Here is a 26,376-nt window from a genome sequence, read left to right as displayed (position 1 = left end):
GGGCTTTTACTGAATAAGCTTTTAGTGAAATTTAGTGTATTCAAGCTAATACTATTGTAAATATATGTGCAATTTTTGCATAGAGATTGATTGCATTGCATTTTAATTGATTAAAGCATCTATGTGAACAAGTGTCAGCATACAATAGCTGCCACATAATTCAAATGCACTACTTCAAAACCACAACTCATTGTTTTGTTTTGAGTGCAGATAAAAATTCACTGTAAGCTGCAGACTGCTGTGTAGAAATCGGTCCACACGGCACTAGACAAGCATTGCTGGTTTTAGTATATAGAACCAGTAGGGCAGTTAAGCCTCAATGACACCAAGTTTTATCAAATTTACACATCGTTTCATTGGTATATCAACACTTTAGTGCTTTGTGTTAACTAAGCTTTTGTCCCATGCTGCCACCATCACTTGCCAACATTATCTTTGGTGTTTCTCCGAGTGGTATAACATGGAGTGCATACCTTGCATTAAAACTTCCAATTGATGAACCCAGTCAATGAGTGCAGCAACACAACTTACGGATGCCACAAAAACTGCAGGGCAGTGCTTTAAAATCATATGGAAGCAATGTGACAATGTGAATGATCAAAATGTTATTCACGGGCACCGCATTGCTTCAGTCAATTTTATAAAACTTATGCTGAGATTGTAGATAAAAATGTTTTATATGTTGGCATTAAGAGAACTACAACTAGAAAAATACAAAAAATTTTTTTTGGAAATTACTCATTTTTGTTTTTCTTGCTTTCAAAAATTTGGTTCCTCTACTTTTATGATGAAAAAAATCAAGGTTGTAATTAAACTTGGAGAAAATTAAAATTGCTTTGGAAATTCTCAAGGTTGCTATTAAAAATTGAAAAAAAGTTCATTGTCTATAGTCCCCTGAAATTTGTCATCTGGCTGCTTGCCATTGCATTTCACATTAAGCGTTCACTAAAACCACATTCTCAAAATAGCCATGATGACCAAGCTAGTGTGATAAAAGCCATCATTTTAAAAAGCATGGCCTTGCCACATGGATCAGCTCTCATTTTTAGGTTGAAAACGCGTTTTTCTAAAGATGCAATGTTGGACAACTTCTTGAGTATGCACATCGTGTTTCTGGTACTTCAGATGGCCAGGTCACAATAAAAATCTTTCTACGTATTCCTTAATATGTCAAGAATATTACATGTGGCTGGGAGATGTGACCAGAGAGCTATGTGACAGTGGGTATGGTACCCACTACTTCATGCACATTAATCTGATTATTTTTTAAATCTATGCAGCGATTCGGCAGCTATTGGAGCAAAGCCCTCGACAGGTGCGTGATGGCTGCATTGGTCGAGGTGCTCAGATGCTGGCTGCATATCGGAAGCACTGTGCTAGCCCCTCCTCGTCCGGTCAGCTTATCTTGCCTGAATGCATGAAGCTACTGCCCCTGTACCTCAACTGCCTGCTCAAGAGTGATGCCCTTTCTGGAGGTAAACTGCTCAGTTCACTTGTGAATTGTATGTTTAGTGACTGTTATTTATGTGGGTATATGTTAATTTGCTGCTGGTTAGCTGTACTGGATACAGAATGAACAGGACATTAGATGCATGTTTGTAAATAACATGTAAATAAGCACTGGCATTGCACTGTTGGATGCCCACATAATTGTTTGAAGCATGCAGAGAACAAGGTATTTTGTGAGCGATCCTAAAGAAACCCAGTAATAGTGTAAGACTTCATTTTAGGTGATATCATGCGTTGATGAGAAGTGCTTAGGTTTTTGAATCTATAGTATGCCAACAGCAGTCACAACAATCATTGTAGCATGATTGATGCAGTGCTACAGACAACAACGAAAGGAACGTAGAGTGCAAGTGCTGTGCACTCCGTTTCATTCGTCTTTGTCTGTAGTGCGGCATCAATCTTGTAAGCATTCCAGCAAGCCCAACTTTCCATTCTACTACAACAATGGTAAAGCATAGCATCGTTACAACTGATCCGCTTACAACAGACATTTAGTTACTACATACTAATTTGCGGCGTTATGCCGACCTCCCTATTTGTTCCATTGGTTGAGCTTCGTTTACTTTGGATTTTGGTACATCGGACATTTGGATATAATAGATTAAAATGTCAGGCCAGCAAAGTGGTCAGGACTCCTTTACAGCGGACTTTTCTACCGCGGACATCCCCAATTCAATACCTTCTGGCTTCAAACATCGCTTGGCATACTTTCAGGATGGGAATAGGGCTGCAGATATTTACGTACCGATTTAAAAACGAAGGCCGCATATCTCCAGTCTGTTAGTGATGAGTTATGCTTAGCTACGGCAACGAAAAATCGGCCCGCAGCGTAACTGATTTCGTGTGCTGGAGCACGGACGCACGAAATGGCTGGCCGCTGCCACCATTATGCCAAGTGGTCGGGTGCATGGCAAGCTTGGCTAGGGTCCGTTACCGATGCTCAAGGTTAGCGGTTTTAAGGATCCAGCAGTCGATGTGATTTGTTGCTTGCAACGAAACACATTACGGCTTCTTCGCTTTCACATATTCGCTAGCGTGACGGTCTTGCCGCCAAGTTCGGGGCGGATAGAGTTACGCCTAGACACAAATTCGAGCAGAAAGCGCGGCTGCAATGTGCATGGCCGTGGTGCGCGATGTTTCAAAGTACGACACACGACACGCTCGATCGCGGGTACAAAGATCTGTCCCGCAGTGGTCTTCGTTGCAAGGTCGGAAGCACTGATAAGCAGAACCTCCTCGCCAACAAGTCAACGCTATGACAATCAGTTTGAGATGTGCGCGTGCGATGTCCGACGCGCGATCCTAATATGAAGACTGATCTTCTGCTTGCACCTGTCTTAGCAACCCGTGAACGCAGAGTGAGCGTGAAAATGTCACTAAGTAGTGGGATTTTAGACAGCTGCGACCTCGCAACGCACAATAAGCAGATGTTGCTATCCCAGAGGCGTATCCGGAACGAGCATTAAACTTGCAAGGCGCACTGGAGCAATACGAAAGAAGCAGACAATTGGAATCCTCCAAATGAATTTTAAACATCTGCTTTTTGAACATGGAATGCTCTTTACAAAATACTTTTACGACGAGCCCAAAGTGGTGGTGGGCAGTTGTGCTGTCACAAAGCTATAAATTCTTGAAAAACGCGTTTTTCTTTTACTTCCACGATGGTTTTCACCACCTCAGAAGGTGCAAAAAACTTTTACAACACTTTTACATACTTTTCAGTGAAGATATTTTGGAATCGGATGGAAAACAGGCTACAGGCACTGAAGAATGATTTCCATAAAACCAACTTTTTATGCCCCATTGAGAATAAGTTTGATATAACTCGTGATTTTTTTCTGTGATAACAGACCCATTCAGTGTTTCTGTAAAAGTCTGTTGTAACAGTACTTGGATTTTGCACACCGTATTTACTCGCATAATCCTCGCACTTATTTTGGCGGAAAACTGATGCTAAGGGGGAAGTGCGAGAATTACGCGGGGAAAACTTTCCACGAAAACATACAGAGCGAAAAAAAACAAAACGAAGTGGCCGCAAATCAGGATTTTCACACCAGCAACTAACAGCAAGCTTTGAGACGTACTAATTAAATTTTACCTCAACAATAAAAGCACACATTCAACACAAGGCAAAATTTATTTGAGACACAAAAAGTGCAAGCAAATAGTCGAGAATTGGAATACCACACGCAAAGCTTGTGGGCGTTGCGGGCGTGGCAGTAGCGATCATTGCTCAAAAGGTAAGTGTAGGACGTCAGTATTGGGCTGATAACTATTTAGCAGAATCGTCCACAGTTTCTTTCTGAAAAAATAAACTTTATTATCAATCCCAGTTTTTGGCACACGGCAGGCCCAACGCGTCTTCGTGGCTTTAAGCTGCCGTCACCAGTAGCGAACACAAAACTCGTATGCTCCGAAAGGCTTACCGGCGGCCCTGTTGCCATTGCTTACATCATGATCTATCATTTTCAACTTGAAAGCAGCCTAGTAGCTTCAGTATCACCCCATAACGTGACAAGATTACCGACACAACACACAAAACAGGCCGCAACGCACACTAGCCACTTTGTTAAAGAACCCCAGGTGGTAAAAATTTCCGGAGCCCTCCACTACGGCGTCTCTCATAATCATATGGTGGTTTTGGGACGTTAAACCCCATATATCAATCAATTATCACTAGCCACTTTGGCTTAGCTTGGATTGGAGTGAATATCCGTGCAGTAATAGTACGCTTGATGTTTAAGAGATGGCGCTAGATGGCGCACGCTGTCATCATCAGTGGTTGGAACGAGCAGACGACATTATTGTGGCAGTTTATGGAGGTGCGATAATTACTCGAGGAAAAAAAGAAATCGTATTTTCGTTGGGCGATAGGGGGGTGCGAGAATTATGCGAGTGCGAGGATTACGCGAGTAAATACGGTACTTCTTTTAAAACATACCAAAATCCTCCTCACTATAGTGGTCTGTTGTAATTAGGTTATACTGTAATTTGTTATTTTGAATGAGGTGTAACGTTGCGGCCGCCACCGCACACCTCGCGGTCATGAAACATACAGAGCAGGATTCCAAGCAATGTGCTGCTCTCCTCTCTCTTCCTCATTCATCTCTTTCGCTCTTGCCACTTCTGGTGCACTGCACACACCTGCTCTATTTTCAACTCTCTGGTTGTCAGAATAAAGTAGACGTTACTGAAAAGACGTGTTCGTCTCGTACAACCTGGCTCTACGAAGCGGGAAGAGACTAAGGAGAAACAGAGAGGAGAGCAGCACGTTGCTTGGAATGCTGCTCTGCAGGTTTTTATGACCGCGGGGTGCGCGGTGGCGGCCACGTTGCTACAGAGGCTACAGCTCTCATTCCTAACCACAGCAGTGGCATTCTAATGGAAGCAAATTACAAAAACAATAGCGTACCATGGTTTGGGTGCACATAAAACAGTACCATATGGTTGAAAATTAATTTTCCACTACGGCATCTATCTCAAGCTGCGCTCAAACTTCATTAAAACAAGGTTGCATATTACACGAAAATAATTTCGTTATATCCAAAAGTTCGCTATAAATGTATATTCCTAGCAATTTATCTGTTGCAAGAATATTTTTTGTTTTTTAGTTATAACTAATATTTTGTTGTACAGTTGTCTCGTGATAATTCAAACTCTTATAATTCATACTTTCGGTTAATCAAACAAAATTCAATTTTTTGGTTGGCCCTTTATACTTTCATTGTATTAGAAAGCCTTTTAATTCAAACTCATCATTTGGTTAATTCATACTTGTTGCAGTTTCATGCCGGAAAATATCTGCTGCTTTCCCTCTACTATTTAAAAATTTGCGTGCTTATATAATCTTAATAGTCTAAAAATGACACATAAGCACCTTAGTTTTTGAGGAAAAAGGCTTTACTAGTAAACAAATGTTTAAATGAAGCACACGCACGGTGAACTGTGATGCTTCTCAACTGGTATCGAGAGGTTTGTGCTAAAGGCACGTATAACAAAGAAGCAGTTGGCATTTCACAATTTCTTTAAAAGGTCTGATCAGCAGTAAATAACCAATAAACTTGAGGACCCAACACCTCTGCTTTTTAGGGGCGAAGCTCCTTAGGCGTGGGCTGTGCGTCCCCTGTATGTAACCACCTCTCGTTTAGTACTTGCAGTGTCCACTAGATGGCGGTACCGTCTCCTGTATGTCGCCTCCTCTCGTTTAGTTCTTGCAGTGTTCACTAGATGGCGGCACCGTCTCCTGCATGTAGCCACCTCTCGTTTAGTTCTTTCAGTGCTCACTAGATGGCGGGACTTGTAGCTGATGATGAAAAGATGCAAGATGTTATAAACTAGACGGCGGTACTTGTAGTTGATGATGAAAGATGCGAGATGTTATAAAATAGGAATGATGTCACATATGGCACGTGTCATTGGTGGAAGGCAATCGTTCGATTTAGTGCGGCGACGTACGCTAGGGGGAGCATTGTAATAAAATCGAGTAGGCAAAATGTACGGAAGATTCATGGTTTACCAGGTTTTCCTCCAGAGCTTCGCCCACTCATCATCATTCACTTCGTGGATATGGCGGCACTTTTTTGCTCATTGGGTGCAGTTAAGGTTTAAAAATGCTTAAATAATTTTTGAATGTGACAAAATCAATGCCTATCATAATATGTTGTGTCCCCTAGCCCAGATTCATGTATCTGAGAACTTCTAATAATTAAAACTTCGGGATAATTCAAACGAAATTCTGAGGTCCCCTCGAGTTTGAATTAATGAGGGTCGACTGTATTCGGGTTTCTTATATCGAAGTCTCAGTGTATTATGTGTTGAGCTATGGGACATCAAACTACACAACTTTATTTTGATCATTTGGCAACCACCCTGGCAAAGAGGTAATTACCCATTCCTGCGAGCAGGGGAAGGGGGGGGGGGGTGTAGTCTCAAGTGGTAGGATGAAAGGGGTAGTTAGGAAAGGAGCCCATTGGTTCCTGCCACTGTTTTGTGATGGTGCTAGCATTAAGGAAAGGGAATGGAAGCGCAAGCTGTCTCACAACATATGGAAAAAGAACAAGGAAGCTTAATGCTGCTATACATTTTTACAGCATATAACTTCAGTCTGGTGCTTGCTAGGCACACTGTTCTGTTAGCAACACTGAAATGACCTGTCATGGAAGACATACAATGACATCAAGTGGCTGCCTTACTGCATAACTGTGTAGCAAAATGCTCATTGTGTGCTTGATGATGTGATAGACTGCATACCATGACTTGTAAGGAAACGCTACCCCTCGCTAATCCTCTTTATTACACAATCACTTCAACATACATTGGTGTGAAAAAGCTGCTGTGGGGGCCACACTGGCATGCTGATTTCTCCGTATATGTTCTGCACGAAACTGTACACACACAGAAGCCCAAATGTTGGACACACAGAATGAAGCCAGAGACACAACACTCCCCTGCCATATTTCATAAATGCATGTTTTAGGACTTAATGGCCTGCTTTCTTTTGTGGCTCAAGTGAGGTCTACGGATACTAAATCGATTAGGTGGGCAGTTTCGGTATTAAAGGGGCCCTGAAACACTTTTTGAAATTATCATGGAGTGAATTCTCTGGAAGAGCTTATTGCCTCACGAATTCAACGCCACAAAAATATTAAAAATTCGTCCAGTGCGAGTGGAGTTGGGAAGATTTGTCGCATGCTGCAATTGCATTCTCTCTTCTCTCATCCCGACGAAAGCATGGGAATCTAAACAGGGAGGGATGGGAGGGGCAAAGAAAACAAGTCGCCTGCGCCTCATGACCTTGAGCACTTTTTTTCTTTTTTTTTTCTTCGAATGCACAGCTTTTTCAGTGTGATCATGCGCACACGTATGGACAAGTCGAGGCCTCCTGCGGCGATCTCTGTAATGACCGAGAGCGTCATGTTCAAATCAGCCAATGGCTGATAGATAGGATTCCTACGAGTGATTTTTGAGCGTCTTTTGTCATTTGTCGAGAGAAGAGAAAGCAATTTTGAGCTGACTTTGATAATTTATTGTGAATTTCAGGCCGCATTCTGCACTATATTCTCAACTACCAATCGGCAGCATTTTCTGACCATGCTCAAAAAGTGTTGCAGGGCCCCTTTAAAGAGGTTGCAAATATCTATCATAACTATAATACTTACCGCGATTTCTGTTTAGTGTGGTGACGAAGTTAGGGCATTGTCTCAAAGCTGGAGTCGAAATGATTGCATGGTGAGCTGTATATTGGGCAACATTTCTTTGTCCTTGTACATTAACACCTATGGGGCAAATGGCGATGCCATGAAGTTGTCTGAACACTTCATGGCATCGCCATTCTATAAAAGTCTGTTTCGGCCTGTTGAGCGTTATTGAACAATTGGACATGGCCAAATCATAAACTTATTTTCACCAGTCACTGTTGGTCCTTCATTTTGTTATATAACCCTAGTGACTTCAGTGCGCATAAACTTCCCAATTCTAATCATGTTGTAGGCCACGTCACTCAACAAGGCGCACACAATACCGGCCTGGGTGAAAGGGTAGGGAGGGCAGGGCAGGTGACTGTACATCTCCTCAAGCCTCGTTCTGGTGATTGGACTGGCTCTTGCCCAGCTGAGTGCATAGGTGGCTCATGCACGTTATTTTGTGCAGATAACAATCTGCAGCATGTGCCAAGACTGGCCAATGCTGCTAGGTGCCTGATCTGTGCTTGTTTCTCGCTCCTGCCTTGTGCTGTGATTTGTGTAATTGTGAGATACACATGATATACAGTCGAGCCCGCTTATAACGAACCTGAGCGTGACGGGGCATTCGTTTGTTGTATCCTGAAGTTCGTAGTAAATGAAACACAGCTTTTAAAAAACGTTGTGAGTGAAAACACAAACTTTTTTTGCCCCAAAAGTCCGTGATGCACGTGTTTCGAAGAGCATAACCGATAAGGACGGTCTCGAGTTCATTTAAAACGGCAGGCTGCTCGTTCGCCGAGGCCCGTGGCATAAGCTGCATGAGGCGCTGGCTCCAAAGCTTCGTCGTTCTCACAATCCGATTCCTCCAAATCGCTCTCGCCACGTACTTCATTCACAATGCCCCAATCCGTGCACATTTCCGCAGTGTCGGCATAATCATCGGCCGTAATTAAATCATCGCAACAGATGTCCCACCTGCTCTCCCAGGTCAGAGTCAACGACGCGCTGCCACAAATCGCCGCTGCAGTGGTCCTGTTAGGAAGCTTCGGGCTCGGCATCAGGCCCGACGATCGACGAAGTCGGCCTCGCGAAAATAGTTTCGCGCACATGTAGCCGTCACCGCCGCCTACGAAATATTCACCATCTCCACAGCTGAATACCGGAACGCCCAAAGCGGCAAGTTGGCTGCCAGATGATCAACAGCTATGAGCAAGCGCTCCGCAACGCGGCACCAAACACGCGGATTACACTTTCGGTGTTTTGTTGAGCAGCACGAAAAAGCGTGCTAGTCCTCCCGTCAGCCATCATGACCACACCCGCACACCAAGAGCGAGCAAGACATGCACACACGTGGAACAGCTCTGGGCGCGTCTCCAGTCGGAAAATGAAACTAATTCGAGCCAGCGTGGCGGGCGTCGCGGAGCGGTGGAGACGGGCGAACGGGTTGTGATCAAGAGAGGAGAGCAGACTTGCGAGAGAAGGGCAAGGAGTTGCGATAAAGCACGGAGGAATTAAAGATTCCTTCCTCCGTGCGATAAAGAGAGGGAAGGATGCGGCGGGAGGGCGACCTTGAAAACCAAAACACACGGGTAGGATCAGTAGTCTAGGTGGTGTTGGTAGGAGGCAGGTGGGGTAGCTTGCTTGAAAGGGCCGCGAAACTCGCACGTAGAAAAACTTGAAAAGAGTGCTAGCGCTCGCAGAGGTCAAAGCATGGCCACGTCGTTCGGTGCGCGCGGCGGCGTTCGAAGAATTGGCGGCCGTGATCAAAAAATTGTTTTGTTGCGCCGGCGGGTTTGCGTGGTTTCACGAACTTCGATATTTCGCGATTCATTCCGCGCAAATTAATAGCCGTTTTGGCGCTTCCGCACGCGCGCGGAAGGCATGCTGAGTCGAGTACGAAGTGAGCGAGAACAAGTCCTAAACACGAAACGAATCGCAAATTATCAGATTCGGTGGGGTAGCGTAGGCACGTGCACTAGACGCAGACTATTTGATACAGTCGGTGGCCGACGATGTTGGCAAATTGTCTGGTCACTCCATGCCGGTGACGCCAACGACAGTACCAGTGATCAAAAACAGGGTACGTGGCCGACCGGTCTTCGAAAGATCGGTGGCAGTGTGAAAACACGGGCCTCGTCTGGCGATGCGGGGTGCTCAGAGTAGCGGGGGGACAAAGGACGGAGGGGTGCGTAACAAAAAGCGGTCGGGGAGAGTAGCAACTAGAGGGGCGCGGAGGCAGAATTGGCGTTTAACAATAAGAATGTGTGGGCACCTCGCCGAAGCCTGATCGGTGGTCGAAATCGGTTTCCCGGGAAGTCGGCAGACCACTGACTCCGTTCGCTGTAACCGATCAGCGGCGCTCGGAGACGTTCGTTGTAAGTGCGATTTTGTGCCATTGAACCAATGTATATTTTGACGGTCTCGCGGATATTGTTCGTTTTAAGCTTAAGTTTGTTTTAAGTGGGCTTGACTGTATGAGCGATTAGGCTGCTTTGTGCTGCTTCATGTCCAGAGCAGTATATGCTGTTGACAAATGCTTATAAATTCTTTGGGCAACTGGTAAATTAAGTTTTTGTTATTTTACCTATATATATATGATTTATGATATGAATTTCAAGTGAAGTTAATATTCTGCAGCATCTTGTTAGATTCTTGTCACCAATTTTTCACTTTTATGGAGATCCATGAAAGCTAAAACACGATTTAGTTTTTGTGCAAGTTTTTTTTAGTGTGATGTTCAAGGAGTTCGTTAATGTGATGGTTGCAGTACAAAATAAATTTATTAAACCAAAATTAAAAGTGCCTGGTTTCCTACACAGTGCATTATTAGAAATTATTTTCTTATTCTGAGTACCTTACAGGCCCAACAGGGCATTGTGTAAGGGGAGCATCAAAAGTTTATATACATGGATTAGCACAACTTACATATAATCAATAATATAAAAAAAGTTGTCGATGATTATACAAAACCTAACAGCAACAATGATGAAAAAAAGAAAACTTGTAATAATAAAAATACAACTGCAATGAAAAGCAGATGATCATACATGTGAGATATTGATGTAAAATAAGCTATAAACAAGTAAACACAATTTTTAATAGCACTTTCTGTTATTCAAAACAAAACATTGCTCAAGACTATACACAAAATTGAATAGCATGTTAGCATTCCAACCTTCTAAAATTCCTAAAATAAGAAAAAGAAGTGAAAGAAGAAAAGAAAAAAAATAACCCAAAAAACTAGCAGTCATTAATTGCATAAGTGCAGAGCTTGATATGAATAAACTGAGCAGTTAATCCGGCAAATAGGTGATAGAAAGGTGCCAAAATTTTTCTTGATTGCGTTCAGCAACGATGGCATCGGGAAGGCCGTTCCACATACGGATAACGCGAGGAAGGGCAGATGAGTTAAAAATGTATGTTTCAGCATAGATGCACGTGAATAAAAGGTGATTGTGCACTCTTTTTGATGTAAATGCAGATGCTTGTAATGTTATAGGTAAAGGCCTTGATTAGTGCACATATTTATGAAAAAATGAAAGAAGGCTTATATCACGACGACTGCCCAAAAGGAAAAGTCATAAGTTCCTTTTAATTTGTATTCTTACAATGTGATCATAATGTTGGGAGATGAATCTAGCAGCTCTATTCTGGATCGACTTCAGCATGTTAGTTAAATAAGTGTAATGAGTGAACCAAACTGACTGCAGAAGCAAATTAGAGTTGAAGGCAAACAAATGTTATGGATGCTAGGGCATGTATATTTGTGGGCGTCTTATGTAAGTTGCGGTGTAAGTAGCGTAATGATCGTGAGGCATCTCTGCAGATGTTGGTGATGTGGACAGTCCAGGAAAGGTTCGATGTTAAGGTTACTCCTAGATATTTAAAAGAGTTAACACTAATAAAGTATGAAAACTTCGAGTTGGAATGTTTACGAGAGGACATTTCTTAACATTTACTTGGATTAAGGGATATAAGCCAACAATTGTAGGAATTGCTAATGAGGTCGAGGTTGTTTTGAATTATTACATTATAACTATTACTGGTTATTGCTCGGTAAATTATACAGTCGTCAGTAAAAATATGCACCTGTTAGGATAAACTACTCGGTAAGTCGTATAAATGATATAAAGTAGCGGACCGAGAACACTGCATTGCAGCACACCAGAACAAATGTATGAAAGTTGTGTGGAAAAATCATTAACAATGGTGTTTTGCAGACGGTTAATAAGAAAGCTCTATATCCGTGACATTGTCAAAGAGTCTAGACGCACGGAAGATAGTTTGGAGATTAGTCGACAGTGAGCAACGCAATCAAAGTCTTTCGAAGAATCCAGAAAAAGAAAGTCAATTTGCAGGTTTAGATCCGAGTAGGTTAGTTGTGAATTCGAAAAGCTGTGTTTTGCATGATAGGGCCTTTCTAAATCCATGTTGGTTTGGAAAGAAAAAGTTATTTTGCTCGAAGTGATTGTAAATATGGGAGGCGATTATATGCTTGAGCATCTTACAGCAGGTGGATGTTAGAGAAATAGGTCCAAGTTTTTATTGCAGCTCTTAAACATGGGGATGACTTTCTTGATTTTCCAGTCGTGTGGAAGCTGTCCTGTTGATAGTGATTGCTGAAAGATGTGACATAATATTTTACTCGAGGGTGAGGTCGTACTTTTTAGTATCTAGGTGTTATTCTCGTCAACGCCTGCTGACATGGACAGTTTAAGATTATTTACTATACAGGCGAAACCCGCAATAACAAAATCGCCGGGGAAACCGAAAAATTTCGTTTTCGCGAGAATTTCGTTGCCGCGAGTATCAGACATAAAAACAGTGATACGGCCAGCAGAACGAAAATTTATTGTCAGAAGTCGGTCAACTTACTTTGCCGACCCTTGCCATGCAACAACTTCAAAGCTCTCCCTTCGCACTGGAAAAAGGGGTCCATTACTACGTCGTCGTCATGTGCGCCGAAGCAGGAGCGTAGGGTGTCCAGCGCATCCAAAACGATCCACGGGTTGGGTTTCTCCGCATGCGTATCTTCTTGGTTCTCGGTGTCGTCAGCTTTGCGCACGGTTTCGATAATGGCCTCGTCGGTCACTTCCTCGTACACGACTACGTCGTCATCGGCGCGAACGAACGCATTTTCTTTTTCCACGATCAACGGAGAATCGGCTTCCGGCGTCAAGCTTTTCTCCGGCGCAATTGTAAATTCATCTCGATTTCACCACCAGTTCCAGTCTTCTCGTCGTTTTGATTGATTCCAACTGTTGGTGCTGTTTCGGCCTGTTGAGCTCATCCGACGGCGCCATCTGCACTCCAGCATGATCATTTGCCATCGCCTGCTGCAGTGGGACCAGGCATGCTGCCAGACACAGACCCCACCACCGATTTAAGTAAACAAAAATGGCAGTACCCACGCTAGCGCGGCAAAAGCAGACATTTACAAATTTTGAGTGCGCATAACACGCATACGAGCATATTTTCGACAGTTAACATTTGGCGGGAGGGTAAAGTAAGGCCCGCACCGTGGTAGAAAATTCGTTAATGTGGGATCACTGTCCAAAAACATTTCATTGCCGCGAGATACGTAATACATGGGCTTCTATGAACGTTCGCCGGGTATCCGGAAATATTTCGTTGCCGCGGGGATTTCGTACTCGCGGGGTTTCGTTATTGTGGGTTTCGACTGTAGATGCGACTCCATCAACAGTGATGTCAATGAGCTTTAAAAAGGGATAGTACAGATTGGCTACATTGGGGACGTTTCTATGATCTTCAATAGTGTAAACTGAAATAAAGAAAGTATTGAAAGCGTTAAGACAGTCTTGATCTCGAATGAGAATGTGATCATCATTGCGCAACGTGATGTTGTTATCGTGACGTTCTAGGCACACTTGTTTCCAAAACTTCTTTTTGTTAGTGGTGAGCAGTGACGGTAGATCCTGAGAAATATACGCAGGCAGCACGTACTCCAGAGCAGTCGTTATTCAAAAAGTTTTTGTCTATTGCCACGAGGCAGCAGTTTGCGCATGTTTAGCCGCCGCGTACAGTCTCTATTATTTTATCTCTTAATCTGATTTGTATAACCATGGATTTCATTTATCATTTGTTATTTTGATTATAGGATTATATTCACTAACTAATGAAGCCAACTTGTTTTTAAAGAGTGTTATTTCAAGGCAGTGTTGTACACGTTCCTCTACCACACGAATGAAAGCTCAATTTTCATTCCTTCCCAATCTTGGAACGAGTTCCCATTACAAGTTTCTGTAATTCGAAAGGAATGCGCTACAATTGCAAATCAAAAATTGGAATGTGTTGTTACATTAACGTTACTTTCAATTATTTTTAAAATGAACTTGGGTGTCAGATAATCCTGAAGCATAATAAGGTAAGCAACTTAAAGCTCACATCAAGCTACATATTGCCACGTTCCATTTCCCAAGTTTTTGTTATCGTCCCAAAACACCACACGATTCTCAGCGCAAACCGCGCCTGCAGTTTTCGAGAAGGTTCCGGACTGTAGTAGATCATTTCGATAAGATCACGCCCACTGTGCGAATGGTACAGATTGTTCTGGAACCTACGCCACCGCCAGCGATAACGCTAGTACATTCGACAGCAAGAGTATAAATGCCAACGCGCTTCGCCGCTTGTCAGTTGTTGATCGAAGGCCGACGCTCCGTTCGGCGCTATCAGTTCGAGACTGCTATCTGTGCGAGACTGCTGCTGTAATTGGACTTTCCGTTTACCGGGCACAGGTTCGTCCAAATAAACAGTTAAATCCCAACACGAAGTCTCCTGTCTTCGGCCACGTCACAACCCCGTGACAATATATTCTATGAATTTGATACCGCTGACAGCAGGTTATACGTAGGTAAAAGGCATCTAAATAAACGCTTCGATTCGAATTTTTAAGGGACCATTGGCCATATTACAAGCAAGTCTAACTGCAGCTTGCATGCTTGTCAATTTCAACTCCCACAGGTATGCACTTTACAAGTCGGCCTTCAAAGCTGCAGTCGCGACACTGCACTTTAGATATAGACGACGTCCGATTTCCCGGACCTTAAGGGACCGCGAAAACGTGCACGTGAATGCTTGTGAAAATGCACCTTTTTTTGTAGGTATTTTTCGCTGACAGAGAGGGTAACAGCCGGAGTACAAGATTTCTATTGCAGTTCAGGCAATGCATCGTTTAAGTGACTCTGAAAAGAGTCGTTTCTATAAAAAAAAGTTTGACGTGGCCGGTGCTACCTCATAGGTCACCACTTGGGCGCAAAGAAGTTGCCTATTTTCTTTTGCACGGCGTTTCGCTTGCTCGCGATCATGTCTGCCTCAATTTCAGTCAACGTCATGTTGCCACTGTACACTGACGACAGTGTCATCAGTGCTCACGTCAACTCCGAGCTCGTTGGCTGTGTAGGAGATGGCTCTTCGCTCTCGGTGTCGGAGTCGTTGGAATCCTCCGTAATTGTTCAGCGAACTGGGAGCGCGGGAGGAACACAGACACGAAGCAAAGAGGAGGCACACAGCACGAGCGCTCGTGCTGTGTGTCTCCTCTTTGCTTCATGTCTGTGTTCCTCCCGCGCTCCCAGTTCGCTGAACAAATATGAAATACCAACTAGCTCACCTTTTCATCCTATTGCCATCCTCCGTAACTTCACAAATGATTTCGTTATCGGTCAAGTTCGCACATAGCTTGAGGTCTTTGTCAGCATTGGCAAAGCCGTCAAAGGCTATCCCATCTGGAATCGACATGCCGGCAGCACGCAGATCGTTGAAGGCAACATCTGCAGATAACAGTTTGTCACACACGCTGTCCACTTGGGGCGAGCTCGGCATCGAGTGTGAAGCCCGTGTGGCAAAATCAGTTCCTCAGAGTCTATTGCGTAACTGCCTTCCACGATTCCGTTCGCATGCCGACAGCAGACCTGAGGTCAGCAACGTAGCTTTTCCCGTTATTGGAGCTGAGCACCATGCGGCTGAGCACGCGTTATTTCTAATGATGCTTCAAGTTACCAATTACGTCTTGGTTCATCGGCTGCAGGATTGCTGGGCTGTTCGGCAGCAGAAATTCAATCTGTATAGCCTTTAGGTCCTTGATGTGGCCATGCGCAGTGCAGTTATCTGCAGACAGCAGAACTCTTCATTTTTGCTGCTTGAACCTTCTGTCCAGCTTGCGCATGTACGCTTCGAATAACTGCTGCATTCATAGAGAACAGGCAGAGTCACTGCCCCCTTGGAACATCTTGGAGGCTTCGACTTGCCTATTACTAGTAACGAAAGTTTGTCGCTGCCTGACATGTTGGTGTTAACGAGGACAGTGAGCCGCTTCTCGCTGTGCTTGCGGCCGTGGCAGGTGTCACCAGCAAATGCAAGCGGTCTCCCTGGCAGCAGCTTGTAGAACAGTTCAGTTTCGTCGCAGTTGAAAATATCATTTGGTTGAAACTGCTGAAGCAAGGACTGCAGCCTTCCATCCCGATATTCGGCGACAACGGAATTGTCGACGGCGCCGCTTTCCCCACACATCTTGAACTTCAAGCCATTGCGGCTCTTGAAATTGCGAAGCCATCCATCCCTGAACTTGAAGTCCTTCACGCCCATCTGAAGTGCAAAAACCTCCGCCTTCTGCTTCAGGATGTCGCCTGACACCGGGATTTTCTTGGCGATCATAGCCCTGAGCCACACGAGTGCTTCCTCGAGCTTTGGGTAAACACCTTGGTTCGCCTTCTTCTTTCCAGCCCCGGTTGATTTGGCAGCCACTTCCAAGATCTTCACCTTGTTTTTGATGAAGTCCGAAACAGTTTGCTTCGAAATTCCAAACTCCCTCCCCACCTCTGCCTGCGACCGACTGCGTTGGACCTGTCCAATGATGGCGGCCTTCTTCTTCATCGTGAGCCTACGAAGGGGCTTTGTGCGCTTCGAAGGGGTGGGCGAAAATGAAGGAGCAGTTGGTGCCATCGCTGTAAACGGTGAATCCGCTGGACGAAAGGCGCAGCACAGTACAGCTAGGAATTCTGTGGATGCTGAAGGTCGGGAAACGTGATCACTGAAGATAGCGCGCAGCAGCAAATGATCAACCGCACACACGACCGCAGAGCTGACAAAACAACACGTGAACGAAAACAGTGACATTTGGCTTGGTTAAGCTGCTAAGCTATGGCTGGCAATGGATTGACACGTGCCTTTTCGAAATTACGGCAGCCACGGCGTGGTGTGGCGGCTGGTGGCGGTGCTGCTGGCCCAACGCCTCCTGGAAAAAAATATGCCTGGAAGGTCGCTCTCTTTTCAATTGGAAGCCTCCTGCCAGCACGCGATCTCGGAAGCCATGCCTCCTGCCTTGTGTTGCGACCGGCCGCTGCGTAAGACCGCTCGCCTCCATACCGCTCAGTCACGTGACATCACAGCTGCTCGGAGGCAACTGTTAGAGCATTGCTGTGTTCGCAGGGGGCGGCCGTCGGAGACGCTCGCCTTCGTACCGAAGGAGGTAAAATCAGAGGGTAGGGCAGCTTGTTAGTGGCTCGCGTTCCTGGCATAATTTTTTTAGAAGACGTTGGCTGGCGATACCTGCGATGCGAGTATGGCAGGTTCGAGGATATAAAAATAACCAAAATGGCAGCATCGGTGGTGGCTTTGGGTCAGCGGTTAACAGTAAAAAGTCCAGGAAATCAGATGCCAAAGACTAAAAACGTCCGGAATTTCGGACATTTTAATACACTGGCTCTATGAGGAACTTGACGATGCCACAGGTAAGTCCGGGAAATCAAGCATGTCCGGAATTTAGGGAGTCCGGGAAATCAGACGTCGGCTGCATTCAAATAGAAATCTCCACCCATGCACCAATGTAATTCAATTTTTTGCACAGGAAACTGCATTGAAAGTGACTCTAATTCAGCGTTTTAATGTTCATGCTGATAGATTTCAGTTGGATCTCAGCGCTAGTCTTCGTCGGTTCCATGTCCTTGTGCGGTGTAATTTCGATTATATGTCCCTCTGTTCCGCGGTGACCCGCATTTTACGACGAATTGGTTTGGTCCCAACAAGATCCCTATAGAAACAATGTATTAAAAACCTTGGTTATACCATACAGTTTTACACCGATCTCGCATCTTACGAAGACTTTCAGAATCCGTCCGAAAAAAGAAATCACATTTACTCGAATCAAACGTCGACCAAATATTCAAAAGTGCGAAATATGAACTTGTGTTGGCCTACGTTGACGGTTAGAAAAGTAGAGTGAGACAGGATGTCTTAGAATGGAAAATTTATTCTCCTGAAAGTTTATGCGCTTATATATGCACCTTGATCACGTGAGTGCGTATTCGGGTTCATTAGCTACTTAAGATATATCTACACGAAGTAACTTTAGCCAGCCTAAAAGCTGATATTTTCACGTTTTCGGTCCGTGGGAACTTTTCCGGGTCAACATATAGCTCATCACACCCCGCCGCGGTAGTCTAGTGGCTAAGCTACTCTGCTGCTGACCCGCAGGTCCCGGGATCGAATCATGGCTGCAGCGGCTGAATTTCCGATGGAGGCGGAAATGCTGTAAAACCCTAGGTGGTCGAAGTTTCCGGAGCCCTCCACTGCGGCATCAATCATAATCATATGGTGGCTTTAGGACGTTAAACCCCACATATCATATAGCTGATCTCCTGCCTTTGTTGCACTTATAGTCACAGGCTTGTGCATGCATAATGGCGTGACGAAGCTGTTTTCACCATGCAAAATTACTTTCACTTGACGTCAACATTCATATTGTAATGGAGCATACGCACTAACGCGTATGCGCCTTCCAGACAGAACGAAAAACCCCGTGCACAGTGGAACATCATTAGTTGCACTTCACAAGCCAACAAATTACAATGCGCACAGCTCACTCACACGAAATGGGCATGAAGGCATTCTTTGCAAACTAGTCGTCCGTTGCCATTATGTGATAGCGATGACACTAACTCTTCTGACAGGAGGCTGTTGCCGACACAGTTTCTGTTTCGTTTTTATGTACACGCAATTTTCAGACTGTTTATCGGTAGAAAGGTGCGCATTGGATTCGATTTTTTTTTAGAATAAAAAGTTGCTCGCATTTCCTCTATGTGATGCTGCTATTAGCTGCCACTGGCAAGAATAATTCAATCTACCTTCTTTGCAGAGGCACGAGGTCGTGCCCTGATGTTACTCAGGAGGTTTGTGCCCATTTTTTGGGCAAGGCTGAGTGTCACTGCCTATAACCCTATTTTTTTCGATTATGGGATGCCTGGTAGTTTTGCGTGGTCCCATGAAAGTCGTATAATCGGTGTTCCACTGTATGTCTTGCACACTGTTCAGATTGCCATAGAATACACACTAGCCAGTCAATATTTCAGTGCCAGAGGAAAATAATGTCCAGGGTACACATTTGCGACTTAGTGATGTCTCCTGTTTGCCATCAGCCAACATAATTCTGAGTATTTTTCCTTGTTTTTCTGTCTCCTATTCCTTCTCCTTCTTTAATAAAATCTCTCTTTCATAAATCTCTCTAAAATCTCTCTCTAATAAATATCTCTCTGTAGTCGTTCTCTCGCTTTCTTTCTATTTCTCTCTTTCTTCCTTTTCTTTCTATTTGTCTTTTTCTTTCTCGCCTGCTGTCTCTTTTTATATTCGTTGTCTCCCTCTTTTTCCTCCTCACCTTCACTACTCTTTCCCAACCCCTTGCTATGATAAGCTATACTATACTATACAAAGCTATGGTACACTCTGATAGCGTGCATGCATGTTGAGGGGAAACGCATAGCTAGTAATTACCTCAACATCCCACTTCATTAGGACGATCACTTAGCTATGAGATGCATACGAGTAAATGGAAAGTCAGCCAGAATGGTATTTACGTTGGTTCAGGGGCTTGTAGATCTTTACCACCGTTGTAGTGTATAATTGAAAAATGCCATTAATTGATATGTGAACTCTATACATGAGTGCTGATTTTTTTAGCACTATGTGTTCATCGTTGGGCCGCGATACGAGCAGAATGAACATACAAGTTGGAAGTTTCATGCCTATGATAAATAAGTACAATGAAAGAAAAAAATTGGATAGCTTAGTGGTTACGGCACTCATGTTGGGATAATAGATAGGTGGTTTCAAATCTCGCCTTGCGGAGAATTTTTTTCGCCTAGAATTTCTTTTTTCTCTATATCTTTTTCACTCTCCTTTTACTCGTTCTCTTGCCCACTGTGTTAATACGGCCCACTACAGACAAATCAGTGAACGTGTTCAGAGAGTGAAGCAGAAGAGAGAGGATCAAGAGAGGGTGTGCTAGTTCCGGATTATGATCATTTTCTTTCTACAACAAATGGCAAATTGCGAGGCTGCATTGCAGCTCTGCTGTTAAAAGTCAACTTCCCCATCGGCATGTGGTCAGTCTTCTTCACTCTCCATTTACTCGTTCTCTTGCCCACTGAGTTAATACGGCCCACTACGGACAAATCAGTGAACGTGTTCAGAGAGTGAAGCAGAAGAGAGAGGATCAAGAGAGGGTGTGCTAGTTCCGGATTATGATCATTTTCTTTCTACAACAAATGGCAAATTGCGAGGCTGCATTGCAGCTCTGCTGTTAAAAGCCAACTTCCCCATCGGCATGCGGTCAGTCTTGGCGTCCGCATTCCAGCAACTTGGCTGTCCCCATCTTTGCTCACAAGCCAGGCCACTGGGTGTCTTTCAAATTGTTTTCTCGCTAGTAAGGGTGAGTTAATTTCAGGTGGCCTAAGTCTACACATTCATGTTCTGGGGGTGAGAGGTGGCTGCCAAAACTACAGACGTATTCGAGTATTGCCTGGGGTGGAATTTAATGCGATAGTGTTGAAGAGCTTGTTTGCCTCGATTCCAGCATCAGTGTGGGTGTTGTTGGCTATGAGTGAGAAATCTTGACGAATGCAGATATAATAATAAAAAAATCATTAGTCCTAGCTAGAATCAAGCACAGGCACTCTGTATGGCAAGTAAGTGCTCCACTTTAGAGCCACCCCTGTGCTTGAAACTGTTCTTGAAAAGCCTATCCAGGTGTTACATGCTGCGAGGAGTCATGCAATATTGCTTGACAGCCGCATAGAATTGCACCAGGCATCACATCGTATGAATTGGGCAACAAGTGCGGGGTTTAGAGGCACACCCATTACAAAACACTGAGGCATAATTAATCATTATCATCATCAACAGCATAAAAAACCACGCAGCTGCATAGGTTTGTGTGTTGCCTTGCAGAGATGTAGTGGCCACTTCGCAACCTTACTTGCAGTAGTCGTTATATATATGAAAACAGCCAATGTTGCTTGTACAAACCTTCCATTCCTTGCGGCACAGTTGAGACGCCCACCAAAACACAAGGCCTTTCTGGTGAATTAGAAGGTGATGCAACAAAGGACCAATCATGCTACCGCACTCTACTCTAAAGCGAACATTGAGCATCCTCCAGGTTTTTATTGAGGATTTATAGATTGGGGTACCTGTTTGTGTTTAGTCAGTGTCAGTCCCTGCCTGCCCTTGATCAAGTTTTGGGTGTGCTATGCAAAGCAAGGCAAAATTACCACAAATGCAAAACTTTTTGGTGGAGGTTAGTTGGTAGTGAATGCCTTTCGTACTGTGGCTGCTTAATGCTATGATGTCTTTAGAAGTTTGATTATTAATTTTACATTGTGGTTTGTTTGCAGGCCCTGAAATGACCACTGATGATCGGAGCTTTGCTATGCTCTCTCTGTGTAGCATGGATGTGGCGAGCACAGTGGCCTACTTTTACCCACGCCTTCTGCCTTTGGTAAGTTTATTTCTTGTTACCTTAAAGTCCAACTCTTGTCACCTTCACAGTTCATGACAGATTCGCCTAGGCATATTTCAGTTCACTTGGAAATTGTACCATCACGTCATTTTTTTTTGTTTCAGGCAGCGTGCTTTTCTTTAACTGATCTTATGTAGAACCTGTGGTTAATGTGTTTGTGCAGCATGACGTTGACGTGGACGCTGTGGACCTGCCAGTTGCCCTGCGGTGTACTGCTGAGAAGATTCAAGAGGATGGCTGCTACCTTCTAGGTAAGGGCCAAGTTAACATTCACATTGATTACAGGGCTGCATTAAAGGGGCACTCAAAAGATAACTTGAAGGGGTCCTGAACTACTTTTAAAGCAATGTTTTTCCCAGTATTTGAGTTTATTGCCTCATGAATTCATTGCCATAAAAATTTTTGGAATTCGTTAAAAATGAGCAAAATTGCAGAACTTTGTTGTGCACTTTAAGTGCTTGCTATCTTCGCTCGTACGACAAGCGCACTGGAAGCCACACAGGGAGGCATGGCACGAGGGAAAGAAGTTATGTCAGCGCACATGCCTCAACACGGTGGCTCTCTCCTGTAGTGACTCAATGTGTGATGTTAGACTATGAAGCGCGGTGCTGGCACGTTTCAGCACTCCATGGTAAGATCTGATCCGAATACTGCTTGTTGGATATTAGGTAGTGCCCTGCTATCTGCTGTTTAACATCAAATAGCAGGTGCTGGTGACTCTGATGAGAGTGAGCACAGGCCTCAGCTTGAAAAGAGGGCACCTGAGAAAATGGCGACTTGTGTTCCGCTTCTAAGCTCTCCTTGCAATGCAAGACTGAAAGATTTGGCTGAGCTTTTCATAGCAATATCTGCTAACAGCGGGATGTGTTTTTGTACCAAGTCTGAGGGTTGAATCATGATCCCTTTAAATTTTCGGTGTGTGTTGTGGACTAATTGTATACACAGACCTCTTGCCGTTAATGACATATGCTGGATCCGGTCTTGCTACGTCCATTTTAAAAGTATGAACAGCACCAAAATTTTTTTTTTGAAATATCAGCTTACATAATGCAGGTGTGAACTGCATAACTTATGGAATAGAGAGAGAGAAATGGAGAGGAAAGGCAGGGAGGTTAACCAAGCTTGGCATCTTGCAAGCAGCCCCGTCGTGGTGGTTTAGTGGCTAAGGTACTCGGCTGATGACCCGCAAGACGCGGGATCAAATCCCAGCTGCAGCGGCTGCATTTTCGATGGAGGGGGGAAATGCTGTAGGCCTGTCTGCTCAGATTTGGGTGCAAGTTGAAGAATCCCAGGTGGTCAAAAATGTCCAGAGCCTTCCACTTCGACGTCTCTCATAACCATATGGTGGTTTTGGGATGTTAAACCCAACATATCAATAATCATAAATCATTGGCATTTTGTAAACACATGCAACATGCAGCAAAAGTGTTGAAAGTGTGGTATATTTTGACCTGTTTTAGCTTGTATTATTTTTTGCCTTAAGAAAAGCATGTGAATGACAATTAAAATACATGTACTTGCATGCTTGTTGATGCATGTGTAAGAACATTCAAAATTACTCCCACCACAGTACCACCACTGGTGAGATTGGCAGGCTTCATTATAAAATTGAAATAGGGCTTCTAACACAAGTCAGTGTCTTTATAATTGCATGCTTTAGTACCATTGTGAAAACGCTTTGCATGTGAACTGGCCTCTCATTTTATAGTAGTCTGTGAAATGTTCAATGCTGAAGTGATGATGCCCTTTGAATGGGCATGTAGCCGCATGAGCTTCCTGAAGCACTTGCCCTCACTGGAAACTACGTGCTTTATATATATATATGTATATATATATATATATATATATATATCTATATATATATATATATATATATATATATATATATATATATATATATATATATATATATATATATATATATATACATGGTAGTCACATTGTAATAGCGACACGTAACATCCAATATAAGATTTTTCTCACCCGAGTTCTCTCTCCTGAGCATATTGCTTGGATTTTGGATTCATGAGCTCAGATTCAGTATTCACAAAATTTGTGACAGCCAGCTGTGAGACATTAAAATACCAATCAGATGGTGCAATCAATGTACTTAAGAGGCATCATGTCGCAGTCAAAATTAACACTTTTGAGGTACTTAATTTAGCTCGGTGTAAATCAACATTGCATTCATTTTGAAGCACATGCAGCGAAGTGTTCAAAATGCCAGAATTGACATACCTGGTTTTGTAAAATACTAATAGGCTGTACTAGTATGAAGCAGAAACTGCCGTATTTACTCGAATGTAAGCAGACTGTGACTACAACATGAGAGGTAATGTTCCAGACACATGACATGAACGTTAAACAAAAGAAAAAGTAGAATTTTTATTCACGGAATCGCACATTGACAATGAGGTCACTTATCATCATGCATGAGGAGGAGCTGTCCTTGAATGGTATTCTCAAGTGATGATTCAGTGAGAATTTAATTTTTGGAAAATATAATATTACTTGGCTCCAGATGCATCTGCAGTTGTATATCTGGCACTGGGCCAAGTTCGCTATGTTTTCAGTGTGCCAAGAGAGACGTTGGCCACATGCTTTCGCTAGATGAGTGTGGAGTTGGGCGGAGTCACAGAAAGGTGAAATTGTATTTATTTATTATTAATGCAACTGCATCGCCCGAGTGGGCATTATTGTATGGTAATCTCTCGAGAACAAAATAGAGTTCATTTGATGTCGTGCACGTCCTAATAATTTATTTCATTTGAGAAGCAGTACCAAGTTAGAGTGTTATAGAAATAGGTAGTCAGCTGACTGGAGGCAGTGCACTCATGCACTTTATCTCATTTGGTAGATGGCACCACCACCACTTGCAATGGGAGCGACGCGTTGCTGCCCTCAGTGCGGTTAGTTGGCCGGTGCTTCAAGAATAAACTACTTTTATGCAATCGCTCTTCATAGCCATTTTCGTTGCTTTTTTTCTTTTGCGTGAGCATATTCTTGCTTTAGTCGTCGTTCTTGTGCATGAAGTATCGCTAAGCATGAGTGCATCATCAGCAAGCGCGGGATGTAATATACGCTGTAAACCACTAGTTTTGTATTGCGGTGGCCAGCTCTCACTTAAAAAAAAAAAGATCTCGAAGTTTTATTGCCATTAGATAATTAATTTATTTATTGGGCTTTATGTGCTAAAATCACTTTCTAATTATGAAGTACGCCGTTATAGTGGACTCTGGAAATTTTGACCACCTGGGGTTCTTTAAAGAAGTGTATACTTAAGGGGTCGTTTTTCCGTGTTTGACACAATGTTAATGAGATCTAACAGGCAATAATGCCAAGGAAAATATAGGGGAAGTTATTAGACCGAACTTTATTGTAAATGTGTCCCAAGCAGCAGCGTGGTTCTGTGGTAGTGCTGGACTCGCACCCAGCGGACCCGTGTTCGATCGATTGCCTTTAGATGAAAGAGACTAATATTTTCATGCTAGCGTTTTTACTCGATAGTAACTTCAGTGACGTTTACTCTCAATAAATAAAACAATATTACTACAAACTTAAGCACCTTACGGTCTCTCAGCTGATATGTTCTCCTGAAAAGGGCAAGAAAATGTGTGGGAGTGCCCAGCAGTAAAGACCTATCCCAAATGCCCATGAAATGAAAGACCAAAAGTAAGTGTAGGCCACCCACATCACATCCAATCAGATTTGGCTTCTTGAGGACCCCTCACTTGCTGCAAGTTATATTTGTGTAAGTAATTGCATGCAAACACTTTTACCATTTGAGTGCAAAATCCAGTTAGAAATTCTGCTAACACTATAATATACCTAAAAAGTTCATTTGCACTCTTTTCCGCAGAACTATTTGTCCACACTCTTGTATTTATATAAAAAAATTAGTTTGTAATGAAGGTGTGAAAAAGTGTAGACAATGCAGATGTTCATGGAAATAAGTAAAAAGTTTATTTGGTGGGGGTAACACAATGATCTTACTCCACAAAATCGATGCATATCAATTACTTTCATTTGTTTCCTTGAAATGAAAACAGATTAAAAAAAGCTGCAATAGCTTGAAGAGAGCCTTGACCTATTTTGTACTTATGAACGTGTGCAGCAAAAAGCATGTCTCCTAAAACAGCCCAATAAATGTTAGAAAAATATTCACAACTACAAATTATCACAAAGAGGCGCTAATAGATATTTTCAATAGCATACTTGGCATTGCATAAATTTGAAAAGTTCACAAAAACACATGATTAATCAACAGCTATTGTTCTTATAGTAAGTGGACACTGAATCAGAAGACGTACTAACAAAAAAGGCAAATAATAGACACATACCATTCAGATAACACATGCATTTTTATAAAGATCTACTGGTGTTCTGGTAGATTATATTAGTTGCACTGTTGATGGTATGCCAATGACCAAAGACACCATTCACAATGGAATTAAGCAGAGTTGGCTCTTAGTTCCTTTTTCGAGGCGGCCTTTCTTTCTTCACTGCTTTTTTGGTGAGATATGATGGCAAGTTTGGCAAAATAATAGAAACATTGTCACTGCTCAACACAGGCCTCCCGCATGGGATTTGCACTTATTTACCGCTGATGGTGTGTACATAATTGCAAATTACATACCAAGGCTCGAAATAAAGTTCACAAACTGCACTTATGGCTTCAAGTGGCTTATCCGCACGATGTAAATTATTCTCCCACAGTCTTTTGAGTGTCTCATATCTGGGCATGACGAACAGTGATGGTTTTGGAGCACCTTTCACGTGAACACAGCCTGTCTGGCATCCGGGCGCATAACAATTGTTCTGACAATGTGGTGCCATTCCGCACCAAGAGTCGATGACCACGAGGTGTTTATTTCTAAT

General features: G+C 43.3%; 1 protein-coding gene across 3 annotated transcripts in view; it reads left to right on the top strand.

The window, feature by feature from the left end:
- Nucleotides 1–26,376, top strand: part of Sec24CD (COPII coat complex component secretory 24CD) — a 104,512-nt gene that overhangs the window by 59,468 nt on the left and 18,668 nt on the right. For all 3 annotated transcript variants that reach the window (XM_075878413.1, XM_075878412.1, XM_075878414.1), the window contains 3 exons: nucleotides 1,281–1,475; nucleotides 21,374–21,477; nucleotides 21,662–21,749. In XM_075878413.1, coding sequence (XP_075734528.1) covers nucleotides 1,281–1,475; nucleotides 21,374–21,477; nucleotides 21,662–21,749 — 387 coding nt within the window. The remainder of the gene's footprint in view (nucleotides 1–1,280; nucleotides 1,476–21,373; nucleotides 21,478–21,661; nucleotides 21,750–26,376) is intronic.

Source organism: Rhipicephalus microplus, chromosome X (genome assembly GCF_043290135.1).
Source record: "Rhipicephalus microplus isolate Deutch F79 chromosome X, USDA_Rmic, whole genome shotgun sequence".
Lineage (NCBI taxonomy): Eukaryota > Metazoa > Arthropoda > Arachnida > Ixodida > Ixodidae > Rhipicephalus > Rhipicephalus microplus.
Note: the sequence above shows the minus strand (reverse complement) of the source record. Positions and strands in the feature narration are given on the sequence as shown.